At 34.1% G+C, this 19,460-nt stretch overlaps 1 protein-coding gene across 1 annotated transcript; it reads right to left on the bottom strand.

Annotated features, from left to right (window-relative positions):
• Positions 1 to 3,969: 3,969 nt before the first annotated feature.
• On the bottom strand, positions 3,970 to 18,365 carry LOC147078186 (centromere/kinetochore protein zw10 homolog). The gene is made up of 4 exons (XM_085961304.1): positions 16,674 to 18,365; positions 15,350 to 15,553; positions 7,171 to 7,448; positions 3,970 to 5,181 (listed from the first exon to the last, which is right to left on the bottom strand). The coding sequence occupies exons 1-4, from the start codon at positions 18,184 to 18,186 to the stop codon at positions 4,966 to 4,968; spliced, it is 2,211 nt and encodes a 736-aa protein (XP_085817430.1). The 5' UTR covers positions 18,187 to 18,365; the 3' UTR covers positions 3,970 to 4,965.
• Positions 18,366 to 19,460: the final 1,095 nt, after the last annotated feature.

The raw sequence follows: 19,460 nt of genomic DNA, 5'->3' as shown, positions 1-19,460 counted from the left end.
GATAAACACACAAAAAGTCTACTTGAAGAATATTAACATTTAAAAATATCAGGCTGTTTGATGTGGTACCATGATTGATATAATTAAATGATAATTCATGTGTAGAATTATAATTATTTTTAGTGTATTTCCAGATTAAAAAAATTACTATTTATCCTAGATGGCAAAAAATGACTATTTATCAGTGCTTCATAATATGATTTATTTAAAAATACAAAAAATCGCAAAAAAAAAAACAGTATACCTTTAGGTTTAACTCCTGGAACCCTTGAGTTCCACGGAATACCATTTGGGTAAAAGACATCACACTCTATGGGGGGTGGGTCTGATATAATGTGACTTCAAAAAGTAAACAAAACATATAAAAGGATCTGAAACACAATAAGAATTTAACTCAGGGAATTTAAGGATAGATATTAAAAAAAAACATTTTTTGTTTTTTAACATTTAGGTGTGTCAAAAATGTGATGTAATATAGACATGGGGGTAAAAGGTTATGTGAGGATGGGGGGGGGGGTTAAAAATAGCCAAAATCGTGTGACGTCATATGTGGACGGCCCTTAACACTATTGTAGAACATTAAACTGCCTTTAACCTTAGCAATAGGTTAGGAGGGTATGCCAAACATCGTGGTCTGGGGGCCCGCTTTAGGATGTGGGGATCTATTGTTACTTTGTTATTGTTGTGGTAGCTATTTAACATTTATTTTTTACATTTTATATTTAACAGTATATGTATTTTGTTGTTTTTTTTTTAATATATAAATGGATCGTTGAGTTGGCGTTATGTTCTCCGCAGTGATGCACATCTCTCATCAGAAAAAAATTTGTTACTAAGATTTTTTACATAAAATAAGACTATTTGGAGATTAAGTACTTAAGTTTTTTTTTTATACAGTCAACTTGGTTATTAGGATCACGGAAATAGCGAGATAATAGACACTTAACTAGTGTCAAAGTACCTAATTGGTGTTTTCGCGGACAACATTGAAAAAGTATACACGCATATGGTTGAAATTGCATGTAAAAAATCCAAGTTTTGTGAAGTCAGTAGGTACCTACCAACGCCGGCGGCTCAGCACTTCATTACAATAAACAACTTATTTTGTAGTTAATGAATGCCATGCTTGTTTCTGGGATTTTTATGACGGTTTTCAGATTTTTTATGTTCTATGCTTAAATAGAATGTGGCGTAAAAAATGTTATATAACGAGTAATGCTTATAACAAGCAAATTCAGTCGGTCCCATCTTCCTCGTAATAACCAAGTTCGACTGTATTATGTATTTGGAGAGTGAAAGTAGATTTTTTTTGCAGAACAAGAATTTGATGTTCCGCTATTAATGATATAACAACTTCCACACCATTGTCTATGCTCATGTTTGGAGCATAGACAGCGGCGAAGCGAAAATAAGAATCTGACAGTTGTCTAGAAACCTCGTTCCTGTGTAGAGGTTATAAGGACGCTCCAGTTCTTCGCTGATTTATCAAATTAAAAAAATCATGTTAAGCCTTAGCGATATAATATAATTTAACACCTTGTTATTTGCCGTGTAATAACAAACAAGTCAATGTGCGCCATAATATAAACGATATAAAACACCAACTCGTGTATTATTCAACTCTACCCGAACGCCTGTCACACACACGAGCGACCTATCTGATCAAACGAATAACGGGTGTAGTTGGAACAAAGTAAGTAACGACTACATCCCTTATATATTACACACACATCACACTTATTAGAAAAATTCTAAGAAGAAATAAAGATAGTGTAGTTATTAGAATCTCTATCACTCGCCGGTCTTCTTGCATCTTTCCAGGCCATACCAGTATCCGGACAGGGATTTTTGGAAGTGCCGTGTGGCCTAAGGATTGTATATGTGTAGTAAAAGAAAAATAAGTTATTAGAAATCATTTGCAAGAATGACAGTTGGATCGGTAGCATAATGCATAAGGGCACTCACCAGGGCAGTGAAAAATTTGACTTTGAATTCTACTTTTCTAGGATTTTTACAAATTATGTGTTAACAATAAAATAAATCTTACATTCATGTCTCGTGAAAATACATTAATTATTATCTATTGAATAAAATAATAAATATTAATGTTGCTCAGAATGACTATTCATTATTGGTTCCAATTAAAATGTTAAATTATTTTAATTCAATTAACACGACTAAATAAAAAAAAATCCATTCATCGGTGACAATTCAGTTATGTATTGTGAAATAAACTGAAAGTTTACTAATAAAATTATCAACAAATAATTATTGTTTCTCATTCAAGATCAGATATTATAATAATATGTATATTGCAATATATTTTTAGTACAAAGTATAATCAAAATGGTTGATCAATAAACCGATTTTTAAATTAAGCTATGATTTTATTCAACGACTAATACACAAGATTTTAAAATGTAGCATTTGTTATTGGACACAATTTTGACCATCATTGGAAAAAAATTTGGTACCAAGTAAGATTTGAATTCCTATCTATCGAATCATGACCAATGTACTGTAATTCGTACCATGCTAATCACACCGAAATTTACCAACTATGCATCCAAAATGTTATCTCAAATTCCATTAATATTGGTGGCAGTATCAGAATATTTCCGAATTGAGTGCCATTCGGTAGGAGTATTTTTCAATAAGTAGATACTTAATATTTTTTTAATGGGTAGAAATATTTATGAGGTGTTTATTATGTTTATTAATTTATTTTACACTAATTGTCATACTTCATAGTTAATAATCTGGAATAAAATTATAATTGCAAATTTTGTTATGCAATTACTTTCGATATTTTTATTAAAAACTGAAACGTGTTCTCCAGTAATTTTATTGTCTTTGATTGAGCTCAGGATCTATTTCAGTTATTACGAGAGTTTACAATATGAAATAATTCAATGGGAAAGCTCCATCGCCATCTGCATTGTCAATTGAATCGACATTCAAATTTTTGTTTACTGTTTTAGAATCCACTATTTCTTTATGATGATTCTGTGTAACCTCACAAGCGGTAAAACCTTGTATTTTTTAATTAAAAATCACAGTGCACAATAAATTAATAAGTTACACTTAAAGTAAATAAAATACCTTGGACCTTTATTTCTATCACAATTTTAACTGTAAAAATATATAAAATACAATATTATAATAGAAATGTTTTAATTATATCTACTACATACTCTAAATATTATCTAAATATATCATTAAAGCTTCAATTACATTGAGCTTCTTTACGAGCTGTTTATTGGCGAATTTACAATCTGCCTGTAAAGTCGCCCAGTGTAATCATCGAATAAGCTAATAAGCAGGTTGTAAACACTCTACCGAGAAAAGTTGAAAGCCGGTCAACTTTACACGCTACATGCCGGCGTGTGGGCCTACTGCGTCTGCGCAGTAGAGCGTAGTACCAACCTCCCGGTAAAAAAACGAACTACGTTCTGTCAAAATAATCGCTGGCTTGTGGCTTCTCAGTGAATGGAAAGTTTTGTGTGTAATCATCAAATCGCAGTAGCTGAATCGCCTGCTTTTAAATTCGCCAATAAACAGCTCGTAAAGAAGCTCAATGTAATTGAGGCTTACCAAAAAAATGTTAAATAACTGTAATATATTATTACATTAATATATTAGCATGATTCAATAAAACATCCGGGTACCTCTTATATAACACCAATACAGTAAAACCTCGTTAGTAAGAACACTGATAATTCGAAATTCGCCGTAATTCGAAATTTTCGCGAAAAAAAAGTCCCTTGAACATTATTTTCATATAAAACCATACCTTTAATTCGAATTTTGTAATTCGAAATGATTTCAGAGTCCTGGCATATAAAAATATTCAATAAATCGTAGTAAAGTACATTATTTCATGAGCCTGTCATTGAAAATTGGGACAGACTTTAGAGGCACAACTGCACTCCACTCAAAGGAAAAACAATAACTCACATGTTTCAGGGCTGTAGGTATTTAATTATTGATTGTTTATTAGATTTTCACATAGTTTTACTGAGAACCAATGCCAAACAATTGTGCTGACAAATAATTGGAAAAATAACAAATATTTCGTATTTTTCTATAATTCTAGCTAAGTAGGTACTTGGTAACTTCAATTTATGGATTAATGACACATGGTATTTGCACAGATTTTAATTTGAAAGAATTGTATCGGAAATTTGGTAGGCACATCTATGATCCGAAACGAAATTAATGAAAATCCAAAAAATTTATATTTTTCTCCCATACATTTCGTAATTCGTAATTTGAATTTTTTTTCGATTTTCGGTCCCATGGAATTCGTATTAACGAGGTTCTACTGTATTTATATGAAAAGGTCATTGCAAAGGAAGTGATATTTTTTAATTTCAAATAGGTAACTAATCTTTTTATTTTTTTTATGAATTCAGTTGACTTCTGATTGTCAACCTAAGTATGTATTTCGATGGACATTTAAATATGCCTGAAATTAATTTTCCTGTAGTTATTAAATAATAGATTTTTATAAAATGATGCACGTCAAAAGGATTAAAGTATGTTATAACCTTAAACCCTCATATTCATTCACTAGAGGACAATCTGTCACTCAACACGATGTGCAACATAAGAGTTTATGTGACGCTGCAACGTTACACACTGTCCTTCAACGTTGCATGCAACATAGTGCGTCGTTTCTATGTGGCGTACCTACACGAAGTGGTCGCTCAACATGGTAACAGTGTGGGAATAAATATGTACGCAACACCAACCGACACAACCTCCTCGGGCGACATTTCTGCGACAACTAATGTGTACACGCAAAAAGTTTCACGACATTGTTCCTGAGACATCGATGTAGATATTGAGCGTCATGTCCCGCGACATGTTGCTCCATTTGTCCCCTAGTGAATACGAGGTTTAAGTGTGCACTTAATATTTTTAAAAAATGTCACATAGTTGGTGACTTTTTAAGTCCACAAATCACTGTATCATGTTTAGCACTGTTGACTTCTGCGTGCTGCCCGGAAAAATTATCCTCACAAAATGCCTGACCTCATCGCGAGTGAAGAGTTTCGCGAGGCAGCCATTTTCCTCCTTCCAAGCATTGGCAACACTGAACATCGGGCACTGCAATAAGGAAGCAAACTCAACGAGTCTCGCCCAATGCCTGGATAATTTATCAGCATCCACATTTTCCTGTATGGATTTAATAACATCAAAATTAATAAATTGTAGGTTAAAACATTTCTACAAACATAATATTATTGGTTATTTAGTATCGTCCACAACAGCCGAGCGGTTTACGTGTCGGATTATAATGTCGTGGGTCCCAGGTTCGAATCCTGGGTCTGACAAATACACATATTGTTTTTCAATTTGTGTTTGGAGTCAGAGTATGGACCTAACCCGTCTCGCACGTCTAAACTCACCTCGTCTGCAGCACAGGCATAAATCAAACCTTCTAGGAACGTCAGACCGTTGTTGCATATGAAGCCCGCACACATATGCGCCTAGCGACGGTCGCGCATAACCAATTTGTAGCGTGTACGTATGAAATATGCATACTGGCAGCTTCGACTCGCAGCCCGAGACGCATGCGATCTGTTGCTAGCAATACTAGATGTTTTTTTTTCAAACTAAAAAGTCGCATTCGACCAATGTGTTTGCTCCATTTCGCAATGTGTGTTTTGTGAATAACGATGACGCCACATCGATGTATTCGACACGTTGCAGACGAGATGAGTGCGAGCCGGCTAATAGGTTGAGCAAGTGGCTGACATCCATTTCTCGTAAAAACAAAAATCTGTTGATACAAACCTCCATTCTGTGGAAACCCATAATATTATCTTATTAGGATTGGATATGGTATTTTTTTTAATTAGTACAGATGGCTAAATTGGTAAAGCATATTGGGTGGAATATGATGGGTGAGAGTTTCTCCTGGCACTTATATTGTTTTTAAGATATTTTCTAATGTATGTGTTTCTGAAATGTTTCGGAACCCTTTCTTTCTAATCTTTCAAAATGATAAACACAATATATTTTCGTAAATAAATCTTTGACAAATCCTAACACTAGAAGGTTCTACGTGTTTATTTTTGACAAAACAAACCTAACAACGAAGTAGTATTTTAAGAAGCTGCCTCATTGTTACTTTTATTTCTCGAAAAATAAACACTTAGCACCTAGTACAGTGGTTCTTAACCTTGTTGGAGGTACTGACCCCCACCAGTTTCATATGCGCATTCACCGAACCCTTCTTAATTGGAAAAATAAAATATGATTTTTTTCAAATTCAAAACATAGGTATATGTTTTACTGGTGCACAAAATGAACCGTGCGTCAACATCACTGTGTTCAAAGAACAAAACCATTAAAACATGATTTTCACACAAAAACAAAAACATAAAAATGAATATTTACTGCAAAACAGTGAAACTTCTGCTGTTGCCTTTTAGAGACCAGTTCAGAAATGCGCGGCTTCAGCTTGGCCACTCTCATGTTATTATCGCAACAAAGTCTGTTCCTTTTCTTCGTTTTTATGTCCAGCATCCTCGAAAAGGATTGCTCGCAAAGATCACAAGTCGACTACTGAGCGCACCAAATTCCCTGCAGCACAGATAGGCCAAGCGATGTTGCGTGATCACCTGCAGCCAATGATGGCCAAGCGGGGTGTGTCATCACAAATCATATGAGTCGGGTGTGTGTCTTGACTTCCGCCGAACCCCTGAGACTGACTCACCGAACCCCTGGGGTTCGATCGAACCCAGGTTAAGAACCACTGACCTAGTAGCTATGTCAAATAAATATCAAAAGTTTGCATCGAAATATTGAAGAAATAAAAGCAGCAATTTGTTTGATTGAAAATACACAATGATACGAAATACTTTTAGTTTGGATTCAGTAAGTAACTATATCAAAAATACATATACATTTGTGTGGACAAAATAAAATTATTTTGCAACTTTTATGCGACCGTAATGCCGGGTCCACACTGGCAACATGCCGCGCGACAACCTCGTTAAATTTTACGATAATTATCATAGGTACTTATCGTAAAATTAAACAAGGTTGTCGCGCGACATGTTGCCAGTGTGGACCCGGCATAATAGACCATGCAGCAGTAAAAACAGGCAAATATCAACTGTTCTGCTAATACATAAGTACTACAGTATGTCTACTCACATCAAACAGTAGCGGTACGGTATCCAAGACAGGCTGATAAACATTTGAAATTGATCGAGCAAGATCTTCTCCAATAGACTTTTCCTTAACAGTGAGAACAACATCGACCAACTCCTTGGAGAGACAACTGATCAGGTTGGCCATTGTCTTTTCGTAAGTGTCCCCGGGTAATATCGGCTTCCATTGGCGTTTCAGTTTGGTTAGCTTTTCCAAACACATTGATATTTTTGCTTCGCTCTCGGTGCCTAGGGATTCTACATTAGCAAGATCACTCAGCTCTGTAACGGAATAAAACAAAATATTAGATTAACTTTGTTAGGAGCTGGAAACTAATTACATATAGGTAATGTTTTTAAGAGATTCAGTGTTCACTAGATGAATAAATTCATAAACATATTTATCACTTGGTATTCACCACACACTGTGTGGCGGGGATAGGAAAAGATCTACATCGGTCAACTAATCGTAGATTAAGAGGGGCAATATTTTTCTTTCCAGTCTCCGTCTCGACACCCTTCAGATGTATCGGGTGAGGCTTGAAGCCTGCTGTGATATCAAAAAGAAGTTGAACATTAAGTTCAGTGGCATAATGAACATGTTACTCGCTTCATAGTTGAATTACTTGAAATCAAATAACTGCCTTATGAAATTTTTTGTCAGAAAAACATTTTCAGTGTGATTGAACGGGTAGCCACGAAAGATGGTGAATTCTCTTCCAGAAGGCCAATTCTTGAATGAAGCAGTAAAAAACACCGCTTTAATGAAGCATTAATGAAGCACGTAAAATTTTTAGTTTTACAGGAGATATTATGTGTATAAAGCTTCGAACGACTTGCATTCGTGCGAGTGAGAAAGCATTCAGCATGCTTATACCTTATATCCATGCGTTAGAGTAAGATAGAAAGTAAACATGCCAAAACGAACCGTTTGTGAATTGTTGAAGTACGTAGCCAATTAATCAGTTACGTCTCCAATATAACAATATTACAACACGGAATTTCCGTTGTATTTTGCAAACAAACATGTGTGTTTCTGTATTACAAAATCACAATAAATATTTAAGTGAGAATTTAAACACAAACTAATACTTTCAGCGGTAATAGTTGTGTAAAAGATAGAAAAAATAGAATAACAGCCTGCTCACTACGTACAAATTTTTGACGTTTAATAATATGTCAAAGTCAAATGGAGAGTTACTAGCGCCTCTATCGGCAAAGCGTGTATAGTTAAATTGCATACTGTAGTCGACACCACCGGTCGATATTTTATATACTTCGTTGTAGCAGGTTTGCGCTTAGGTTGTGCAGCCGGTAATACTGCTTCATTCAAGAATTGGCCTTCAGATAGAGCCTTCTGTGGTTTCCAAAAGCAAAACAATATAAAAGCTCTCATTGATTTCAGAATTTGTGTGAAAATTTCTTTTTCACTTTATAATAACTTTTTCACCTCATTTTCATAACATCTTTGGTGTGTAGCCACAGCAAAATTTATACTTTGTAAGTTAGCACATTAAGATTAACAACAGCATTAATCTCAGAGACTTGACTGAGGTCTGAATTAGACTATCTGAAATTCAATGATTACACGATGTATCGAAAATACAGAGGGGATGGATACGGAGGAGAGCGATTCTGGTGCATAAAACACTGGCGTCTAATGAAGAAAGAAAGAAAGACGGAAGAGCTAGCCAAAATAATTATAAAGCCATTTAACAGAATAGGAGTGAGGACCTGATCGACGGATGCCCTTCTAGAAGAGAAGAGGCGATATGACAGCGAGTCGCAGTCAAAGCCTCGGTAAAATCACAAAAAAAAAAAAAGATATGGTGACATCATTTATAATTGTCATCTTTGACAGTTTTGAACATTTTGGTAATAGGTATTGGTGTATTTAGCAGTGGCGAAGGGTGGATGTAGGCTGTTAAGATCTGCCATAAATAGTGCACACTAAACTTTGTTAGTCATACGTATTTGTTTTCATTGAAATAGACTACAATTTACAGATGGTGTTGGTTAGTTTTTTAAATTCAATTAAACCCTGCGAAACCAAGCCATAGTAGATACTAGTCAAAAAATACTTGTCTATCTATAAAATATCTAAAATTATGCAATTAAATCATATAATATAACTTTGGATATTGTATAGATAGAATAATATTTTTTTATCTATTATAGTTTGGGTTAGGCAGGGTTTAATTGATTTTTAAAAACTAACCAATACCATCTGTAAATTGTAGTCTTAGTTCAATAAAAACAAATACGTATGACTAACAAACTTTAATGTGCACTATTTATGGCTGATCTTAACAGCCTACATCTACCCTTCGCCACTGGTATTTAGTTGCCTTTCTAAGTAGGTACAATAATGGAAGCGGTCTGTCCTAGCCTAACAGGCTACATTTGCATTAAGTATAATATGAATATTTTCATTCTGATACAAGTTAAGCATGTTTCGTATTCAAAACGGTTTTGTACGAAATAATTAATAAAACAATCACATCCATTTGTAATAAATGCATGTTTACAGGTTTACCTTTACAAAATAGCAGCATATTATTTAATAATTTATAGAATTGACCATTTGAAACAAAATTTTTGTTGAAATGCATGTGGTGTTTGTTGTGGGCGATAATATGGGTGATAGATGTGGGCGATAATAGTTTAAAATATGCCACAACAAATCTGCAATGCAAATTTACTTGCAGTTTCACTTTAAAATATTTACTACAGTCCATCTGCAGGCCTATTCTAACATATCACTTAACATCAAGAGCTAATTGTGATAAATATATTACATAATATATCACTTTACGTATTCTGGCGGTTAATTATGTCAAAAAGTTAACTGTCTGAACTGTCAAAAGGTGATATCTTTTAACAGCCCCTCTCTTAGCCGTGCTAATTTTGAGAACGAGACAGAGACGTCAATTTTACATATGGAGAATTGAGATGCAAGAGTGACTGTTTTGGTCCCCTTGTCTCACACCTGATTCGATTTTGAAGCTTTCAGTTTGCTCATTTTACACACTGACAGCTGCTTGAATATCCGTCAGTGTGGTCTTTATTAGCCTTACTAGTTTTAAGGGAATTCCCAGTATTTTTAGGCTTTGCAGCATTTTATACCTATTCACGCTGTCGAAAGCTTGTTTAAAATCAATAAACAGGTGGTGGAGTGTCAGGTTGTATTCGTGCGATTTCTCCATAGTTTGCCTCATGAGATGGATGTGATCTATGGTGGATCTATTTGGTCGGAAGCCGCATTGGTATTCTCCCAGGATTTCCTCACCATAGATCATTAACCTGCTATACAGTACAGATGAGAAAACTTTATAAGCTGCGTTTAGAATTGTGATCCCTCTGTAGTTATCGCACATTGTTTTGTCTCCCTTTTTCAGAATAGGCACGATTATACCCATCTTCCATTCCTCAGGTAAAATTTCTTTTTCCCAAATATTGAGAATTATCTTGTGGATATTTGCTTCCAGTGTTGGGCCACCACTCTTTATCAGCTCGGCTGTTATCCTGTCGGTTCCAGGTGCTTTATTGTTTTTCAGCGTTCTTAATGCTCTTCTTACTTCAAGCTGAGTAGGTTCATCAATAAATTCCTCAGCAGTGTGGTACAATACTTCTTCCGTTTCCTCATGATCATTACTATTTAAAAGTGTTGTGAAATAGCCTTTCCATCTTTCCATAATGTCCTCCTTTTCGATCAGCATTTGTCCTTCACTATCCTTACAGGAGTTTAATCTGGGTTGATAGGATTTCGTTAGATTTCGAAGAGTCTTGTAAAATTTTCTGGGATCATTGTTTCTTCTTTGATATTCCATATCTTGGAGTATTCTCTTGAGCATCATTCGCTTTTTCTCTCGACAGAGCTTTGTTGCAGTTTCTCTCTTAAAATTTCTCGCAAAATGAGCAAACTGAAAGCTTCAAAATCGAATCAGGTGTGAGACAAGGGGATGCGCTATCCACTATGGTATTTAACCTTGTGGTGGAATCCATAGCTCGTGAAACCAACATAAGAGGATGGGTAGATAACAATACAACGCAGATGTGCGCTTATGCTGACGACATAGTAATTACAAGCAGATCCAAACAAAGGATGATCGACCATGGTGGCACTATGAAAATAAAAGCAGAAAACGCTGGGCTGCATATAAACCAGTCAAAAACTAAGTATATGGTCAGCACACGCGATCAGGTACCGCTGCAGAATATAGTCATAGGACAGCATGCATATGAAGGGGTGGACAAGTTCACGTATCTCGGATCCAGCCTAAATACCCAAAATAAGACAGCAGAGGAGATAAAAATCCGCCTTATCTCCGGGAATAAATGCTGGCATGCCTGCAAGCGACTGGTGGGGTCGAAAATTCTAGGCCGAAGAAGTAAACTTCTAATTTATAAAACAATTATAAGGCCAGTGGTCACTTATGGCTGTGAGACTTGGTGCTTAACTCAAAACGAGGAAAACAAATTAGCTGTCTTCGAGCGCAAAATACTCCGCAAAATCTTTGGACCCACGTTGGAAAATGGGAACTACAGAATAAAAATGAACCACGAGTTGGAAGAGCTGATTGAACAGCAAACAATCATAAGATACTGTAAGTCCCAAAGACTACGATGGGCGGGACATGTGGAGAGAATGCCGGAAGTTAGAGCGCCAAGGATCATGACAAAGTGGCTACCCCAACGGAAGAGACCCAGAGGCCGTCCAAGAAGGAGATGGGCTGACGCCGAAGAAGTGGACTGGCTTCATATAGGAAAACCCAGTAACTGGAGAAGTGTGGCGAGAGACCGGAGTGAGTGGAGAGCGGTTGTGGAGGAGGCCAAATCCCACCCCGGGATGTAGCGCCGTGGAAGAAGAAGATGGAAGAGTGACTGTTTTGGTGCAATCGCAATGACAATATGACTAATAGAATTGTACGTTATGTTGATATGTCTGACGTGTCAAGAATTATAGATAGCCGCCAATAACCGTTTGGTATAGAGCAGTGGTTCCCGAGTGGATAGTTGGTGGTACGCGAAAAATAATCAGTAATGGCAGACATAAAAAGTAAAAAAAAAATCAGTCATAAAAATCATATTTTTTTGAAAATAAATGACTTAAATTTGACACTTCAGAAAAGCTCGACGACGATCTTTAATGTTAATGATAAAATTGAAAGTATGATTAAGAAATTAGAGTTTTAGAAACAGTGTATCGAAAACAATCAACCGGAAGTATTCGAAACTCTACATACTTTTTTGGTTGAAAATAAGGTTAGCTTGTCTCAAGATTTACGAGAACATATAATAGTTCATTTAACAGGATTAAATTCATGGAGTATTTTCCAAAACCCGAAAACAAAGATAATAATTGGATTTCAAACCCCTTCTATGCAGAAAATTTAGAAAAAGTTTCATCGTTATCAATGAAAGATAAAAAAAATGTAATAGACTTATCAAGTGACAAAACTTTACAAGTAAAATTCGAACGAAACAATCTAATTAATTTTTGGTTAAACATCGATAAAGAATATGAAGAACTTTCTGAAAAAGCTCTCAAATTCTTATTACCGTTCACTAGTACGGAATTAGTAGAAAGAGCTTTTTCTTCATGTGTTTTTTTTTTAAATAAGTATAGAAACAAATTGGACACAGGTGTAGATTTAAGGGTATATCTCACATCTTTTGAACCAAATTTCAAAAAATTATGTTCTTCGAAACAAGCACAAGGATCTCATTAAATTTATTTTGCTTATATTATTGTGCATATATTTTCGTAAAATTTGTTTAAAAATTAAACTTATAACTTGATAACAATGTATTATAATCTTAAGCAACACTTTCATAACTATTATTTTCGATAATAAATAGAAAATTTCGGTAATAAAAATATTTTTAAATACAATTTCATTAAGGGGGGACATGCTCGTCGAAGGTCAAAATTGAGTTTTTATCGTATATTCAAACCATGATCCTGGACACTCCTTAAACGTTGTAGATGATCTATTTATATACTTTTGAAGCCTTATTATCCTTTATAGTTATTTTAAACATTTGATGACTGCATGAAGTATTTTTGTTACATAAAATAGTATTCTTTTAAACCTCTCGCTCTAATGTTTTAGAATATAGTCATATTTCGGTACATAACTGTGCAGTGGTGTTAAGATTTTTTACATTTATTAATTTTTAAACGCATTTATAAAACCATTAGCATAATTTATTACGAGATAATTTTTGTAAAATATTCACGATAAAAAATTATATTGATAATCTCTGTGATCCCAAATTTGACAAGAATTAGGCATTTTATTATTCAAAAAATCGGCAAGATTAACACATTTCAAGATGATTCTAAAGATATTTATTATAAGCTATGTCTTTGACCATTCAAGTGTGATAAACATCTTATGAATAATGATTGCTTTATAATAATTATTGACCTAAGAATAAGGTAGTGTTTTTTTGAAATACGTCATTTCTTTTGTCATTCCCCAGTAGTTAAGCTACAACATACGGCCGTAGCCATAAATTGACAAACTATAATTGAAGTAAAGAGTAAAATGATATTGACGCGCGTGTTTGAACATGTACCGTTTAAAAAAAAATAAAAAAAAATTCGGTTAGGTACATGTTCAAACACGCGCGTTAACATAATTTTACTCATTACTTTAATTATAGTTTGTCATTTTATGGCTACGGCCGTATGTTGTAGCTTAACTACTAGGGAATGACAAAAGAAATGGCGTATTTCAAAAAAACACTACCTTATTCTTAGGTCAATAATTATTATAAAGCAATCATTCTTCATAAGATTTTTATTACACTTGAATGATCAAAGACATAGCTTATAATAAATATCTTTAGAATCATCTTCAAATGTGTTAATCTTGCCGATTTTTTGAATAATAAAATGCCTAATTCTTGTCAAATTTGGGATCACAGAGATTATCAAAATAATTTTTTATCGTGAATATTTTACAAAAATTATCTCGTAATAAATTATACTAATGGTTTTATAAATGCGTTTAAAAATTAATAAATGTAAAAAATCTTAACACCACTGCACAGTTCTGTACCGAAATATGACTATATTCTAAAACATTAGAGCGAGAGGTTTAAAAGAATACTATTTTATGTAACAAAAATACTTCATGCAGTCATCAAATGTTTAAAATAACTATAAAGGATAATAAGGCTTCAAAATTATATAAATAGATTATCTACAATGTTTAAGGAGTGTCCAGGATCATGGTTTGAAAATACAATAAAAACTCAATTTTGACCTTCGACGAGCATGTCCCCCCTTAATATTATTATATTTAAAACAAAAATTTTGCCTGCGGCGTTGCTGTAAATATGTAAAAATGAAAGTGTGAATTGTCTCGTTTTCATCAGAAGAATTTTTACATTTACCGTGTTTAATTAATTTTATATACATATATTTTCTATTAAATATCGGTAATTTTTGGAAAAAAATTGCCTGCGGCGCATTTCATTTTTTTTAAAGAAATAATTAAATTTAATTCTATGTAATTTTTTTTTTAATAAAAATTAGTTGTAAAAAAAACTTCTTTAAATGTCCTGGTTTTGAATTTCCACAAGAAATGAGCTTCGGCACCTTTTATTAAAAAAAAAACATTGTGATATGTAAAGTTCAAATGTCATTTTTATCAGAAAAAATAAATCCTTTGGTATTTTTTTTTAAACTTAAATAAATTGAGTTCTGGGAAATATAGTCACCCTATAAAATTTATAATGCAAATAGAATAACAAATTTCTTGAAATACAATCATTTTTACGAAGTGGTACAATTAAGCGTGATGTACTACCAAGTGGTATGCGAGCCAAAAAAGGTTGGAAAATGCTGGTATAGAGAATACCTACCATGTTAATTTGGAACAATGATAATAACGGAAACGTGTTAAAGTGATAACCGTTAATAATAGACCTACTGGTAAGAAGTTTTCAAGGTCTTTAGTAGACTGATGAAAAAAAATAAGTACTCAAATAACAATGTGTCAATCTTTTGCTGATTGCAGACAACAGGACCATTATCATTGATTGGCATTGATTCACGTCAATCATGTTATTATCAATAAGCATAATATGACATTGTAGACAAAATTAAAATTACACAAAACCAGATGTCTAAAGAAATTCATTACAAGTACTCAGTGGCTTTATCATACCGCTGTTGGAGATTGCTTCTTTCATAAACTGCCTCTGCTTTCGGATGAAATTGGAGAGCTTCACAATGGCCGCCAGCCTCATGTTATGGACCTGATCGGACAATACCAAGTTTATGCTGGTAGCAAATTCTTTGCGGAATACTCTACTCCATGGATGGCCAAGCATGCCATGGGCCAGATAGAAACAGTTGTTGTAGAAGAGAGCTGAAAATCAATTAAAACCATTGAATAACAGTACATTCATTCCAAGGATCCAATATGGGCCTCCACAGGATGGAGGTTGTATTCACAGATTTTTGTTTTTACGAGAAATGAATGTTAGGCCACATGCTCAATCTATTAGGTCCATACTCTGGTCCAAACATACATTGAAAAACATGTGAATTTGCCAGACCCGGGATTCAAATCTGGGACTCACGACCTTATAAGCCAACGCTGTAACCACTCAGCCATCGTCGGACTGTCTTACAAAGTATCTACTGACCGTCTTCTATTGACTGTCTTACAAAGTATCTTTTTTTTTTTTTTTTTTTCGACCATGTCCGATCCTAATAGGATCATATGGGTTTCCACAGAGTAGAGGTTTGTATTAACAGATTTTGTTTTTTTACTAGAAATGGATGTCAGCCACTTGCTCAACCTATTAGGTCCATACCCTGACTCACACACAAATTGAAAAACAATATGTGTACTTGCCAGACCCAGGATTCGAACCTGAGACCCACGGCGTGATAGTCCAACGCTTAAGCCGCGCGGCCACCGTGGGTGGTATCTATGATATAAATAATGATTGTGGAATTTATCAAAAGTGACATTTGTCAAAACTGTCAGGTTGATTTATATTTGGTCATAATACTTACTTAAATATGTATTGTATTTCCTTCGAATTTGACTTGAATTTCAGGTTGATTTTATTTTGCTATATTAAAAAACAATGCTATATTTATTTGCTTGAATTCTGTGGTTTAAGCTAGACTTATTTGACAACTCTGATGTGACAAGCGTTTCTTAAGTCTGCTACTATTTGTGTTGTACATTTATGTTGGTTAGGTTGATTTAATGGTGACATAAGTATCTGAGTCTGACCCTGGATGTTTATGGACCACCTATGGTGACAAATTCACTATTTATCAGTGAAGTATTTATATTTGCAAGCAATCATTTTCTAGAATGAAGCATATTAAATTTAAAAAATCACTCTAGATTAACCAATCAACATTTAAAAACTTTTTCTCTCCAAAGTCTGTGTTTTAAATGTGGATATTTCAAAGTTCTGAGTTCGACCACGTACTTAAATACCAGTAAAATTTAATAAACATCTTACCTAAGTCCAGTGCATTGTCATTCAAAACGTCCTCATGAAACTTTGGCACGAGGGTAAAATAGAGCTCAAACATATTCCTCACAGCCACGATGAGTTTATTGGCCAAAAACGGAGACGACTTCTGCGCCTGATCCAGTTCATCCACTACCAGCTGTAAGATCTTCTTGGCACTCAAAGAGACGGAGCATTTCGGTAACAGATACGGAGCATCAGTTATATCTCTCTCTTGATAATCTTCCTTATCTAACATCTTTATTTCGTCAACGCAAAGTTCTGGTGATCGCTTTAGGCAGACTTGGATAATATTTTCTTGCAGGTTTGTTTTCATGAGAGTTCTAGCCGTGTCCAACAGCTTCTGACATTTTTTATCGCATATTACAATGTGTGCGTCGTTAACAAATTTTGACAACGGAGACGTTTCTTCGTCCGTAAATCTAAGCTCATTCAAAAACGTACTGAATTTTTTGATATCTTCTACGATCAAAAGATACGATTCTACTTGGCATTCATCAGTAGGTATCAAATTATCCAAACACTTTTCTTTAAGTAAATTAAAGAAGAGTTTTCCGGATATTTGACCGAGAATAGAAAACACAGATCTGTCGTCTTCCCATATACAATCAATATTCATTTGCACCGTTTCAAAGAACAAAGCAAGATTTTCTAAAACTTTTCTGTAATCTAAACCACTTTTATCTTTCACATTGTATTCAATTTCTAAGGATATTTTATTAAGTTTTTCAGTGATGTTAATTTGACAGTTTTTTGTGACCAGCACTGGTACTATGACTTTAACAAAAAAATCTGCAAACCTCGCCAGTTCTACATTAATCCTTTTTGAAATCGACAATGCATTAAGAATTTCTTGTAAATTTTCTCTATCAGCTATATTAATTTCCACAAGAATTGTATTTCCCTTATTAGATTCAGTCGTTGACCATTTTAAACGTTCTCTCCACTGTTCTGTAATCTTATACAAACACTGCGCATGTTTCAATGATATTATATCCTTCATTGAATTAATGAGATCCGATAAATCATTGTGCGTTATGGGTTGATTGAGAATATTCAAAAGTTTTTCTAATAATTCGGCAGCTTCTTTGTATCGTCGTCTGTCTATAAATCTACAAGACGTCTCATAATCGATACAGCAAATTCCCAAATCAGAAATGGATTTAAACCGACTTCCCGTTAGGATGAAATCTTCGTATAGTGCCTTGAAGTTTTTATCAGATGTTGAAATCGTATTGGCAAACGTATCCACCATGCTTTGCAGTTCGTCCAGTTCAGATTGCAACTGTTTTTGTCTTCCTTTGAAATTCATGTACTCCAGACTCTTGACAGGTAAATAATCTACGAATCTGCTCACGAGTATCTCCTTCACGTCGATTGCAAAACTTTTCACGCCGTCGACAAACAGTGAAGTCCTTCTGTTGATGTCTTTGAATTTTATTTTGAGATCGTTTCTATTGTTCTCGTCCGCCACCTTGAGAACAGCCGATAAAAGACTCATTTTTTCTAATATATTTACTACAACTTCACAAAATTATAATACAGATTAGACAACATACATGACGTATTATTAAGTTTATAACAATCAATCAGATATTAAATGTTTGGATTTTTGAATTCAAACCAAATGTCACTTTCAGACGTTACTATCAGTCATGAGTGTTTACATCATAATAAAAAAGGCTCGCTGCAAAAGTGTCTATGGAATTTTTTGCTTTAAATATAGGGGATACTACAATTGTAAATCAGCAAAATAATAAGGCATCGTTTTGTCGATTAAACCATAATCATATTTAAAGATACAACTTAATGTTTCAAAAAACATTTTAAAAGTTTATGATATAGGCATAACAAAAAATCTAAAACTGCGGCCACACCGGCAACAAGTCGCGCGACAACTCGTTAAATTTTACGATAATTATCATGATTGCTTAAGAAATTTTACGATAATTATCATGCTTATCGTAAAATTTAACGAGTTGTCGCGCGACTTGTTTTCGGTGTGGACCCGGCATAACACTCATATTTTTATAAAATTTTTGAAAACAAGATTTTTGGAAAATAATTAACGAGCTCTCCGGTTCGTAAAATTTTCCATTGCAAGTGACGATTAAAATTAGTAATAGGGTACCTATGAGTATATAAAATAGTTCACAGACAGTGACGAGACTATATTTATTATAACAAAACCAACCTTGAAAAATTTAATAGCACATAATTTCATTATGAAGTGAATTTTTTAATTGTAATAAGTACCTACTTAGGTAAAATAGGTACGAGATTGGACTCTAATGAGGTACTATATTTTGATAAATTTACCTAGGTACTTTCTAGGTAGGTACCTAGGTACCTACCTACTAACTTTATTGTCATGGTGTAGGTATTGCAGATGATTTAATTTACTGCTTGTAACAAAACAAATATTAACAATTTTATTGACCAAGAATTTATCGCAGTCACGGGTACAAAGAAAAAAAACAGAGTATAGGTACCTACCTAGATTAAAATTTGTCACTAACAACAATGCTCAGTAAAGTCGTACTTTTCAAATTGTCCAATTACCTACAATGACAGTCACCTACTATGTATTATGTACTTACCTAATAATAACTGTTAAAAGTTCATAAAATATAAAATTATAAAACCTACCTGACGTAAAACACGTTCAGACATCCAACTCCAAGAATTGCGTGTACCTACCTAGATACATAATTATTGCGAAATAACGGAAAAGGGTCCAATGTGTCCACAAAAAGAAATTAAGTGTAGTCTTTC

The sequence above is a fragment of the Rhyacophila brunnea genome, unplaced genomic scaffold (genome assembly GCF_057557595.1).
Source record: "Rhyacophila brunnea isolate RB1 unplaced genomic scaffold, BYU_Rbru_1.0 scaffold_12, whole genome shotgun sequence".
In the NCBI taxonomy this organism is placed as follows: domain Eukaryota; kingdom Metazoa; phylum Arthropoda; class Insecta; order Trichoptera; family Rhyacophilidae; genus Rhyacophila; species Rhyacophila brunnea.
Note: the sequence above shows the minus strand (reverse complement) of the source record. Positions and strands in the feature narration are given on the sequence as shown.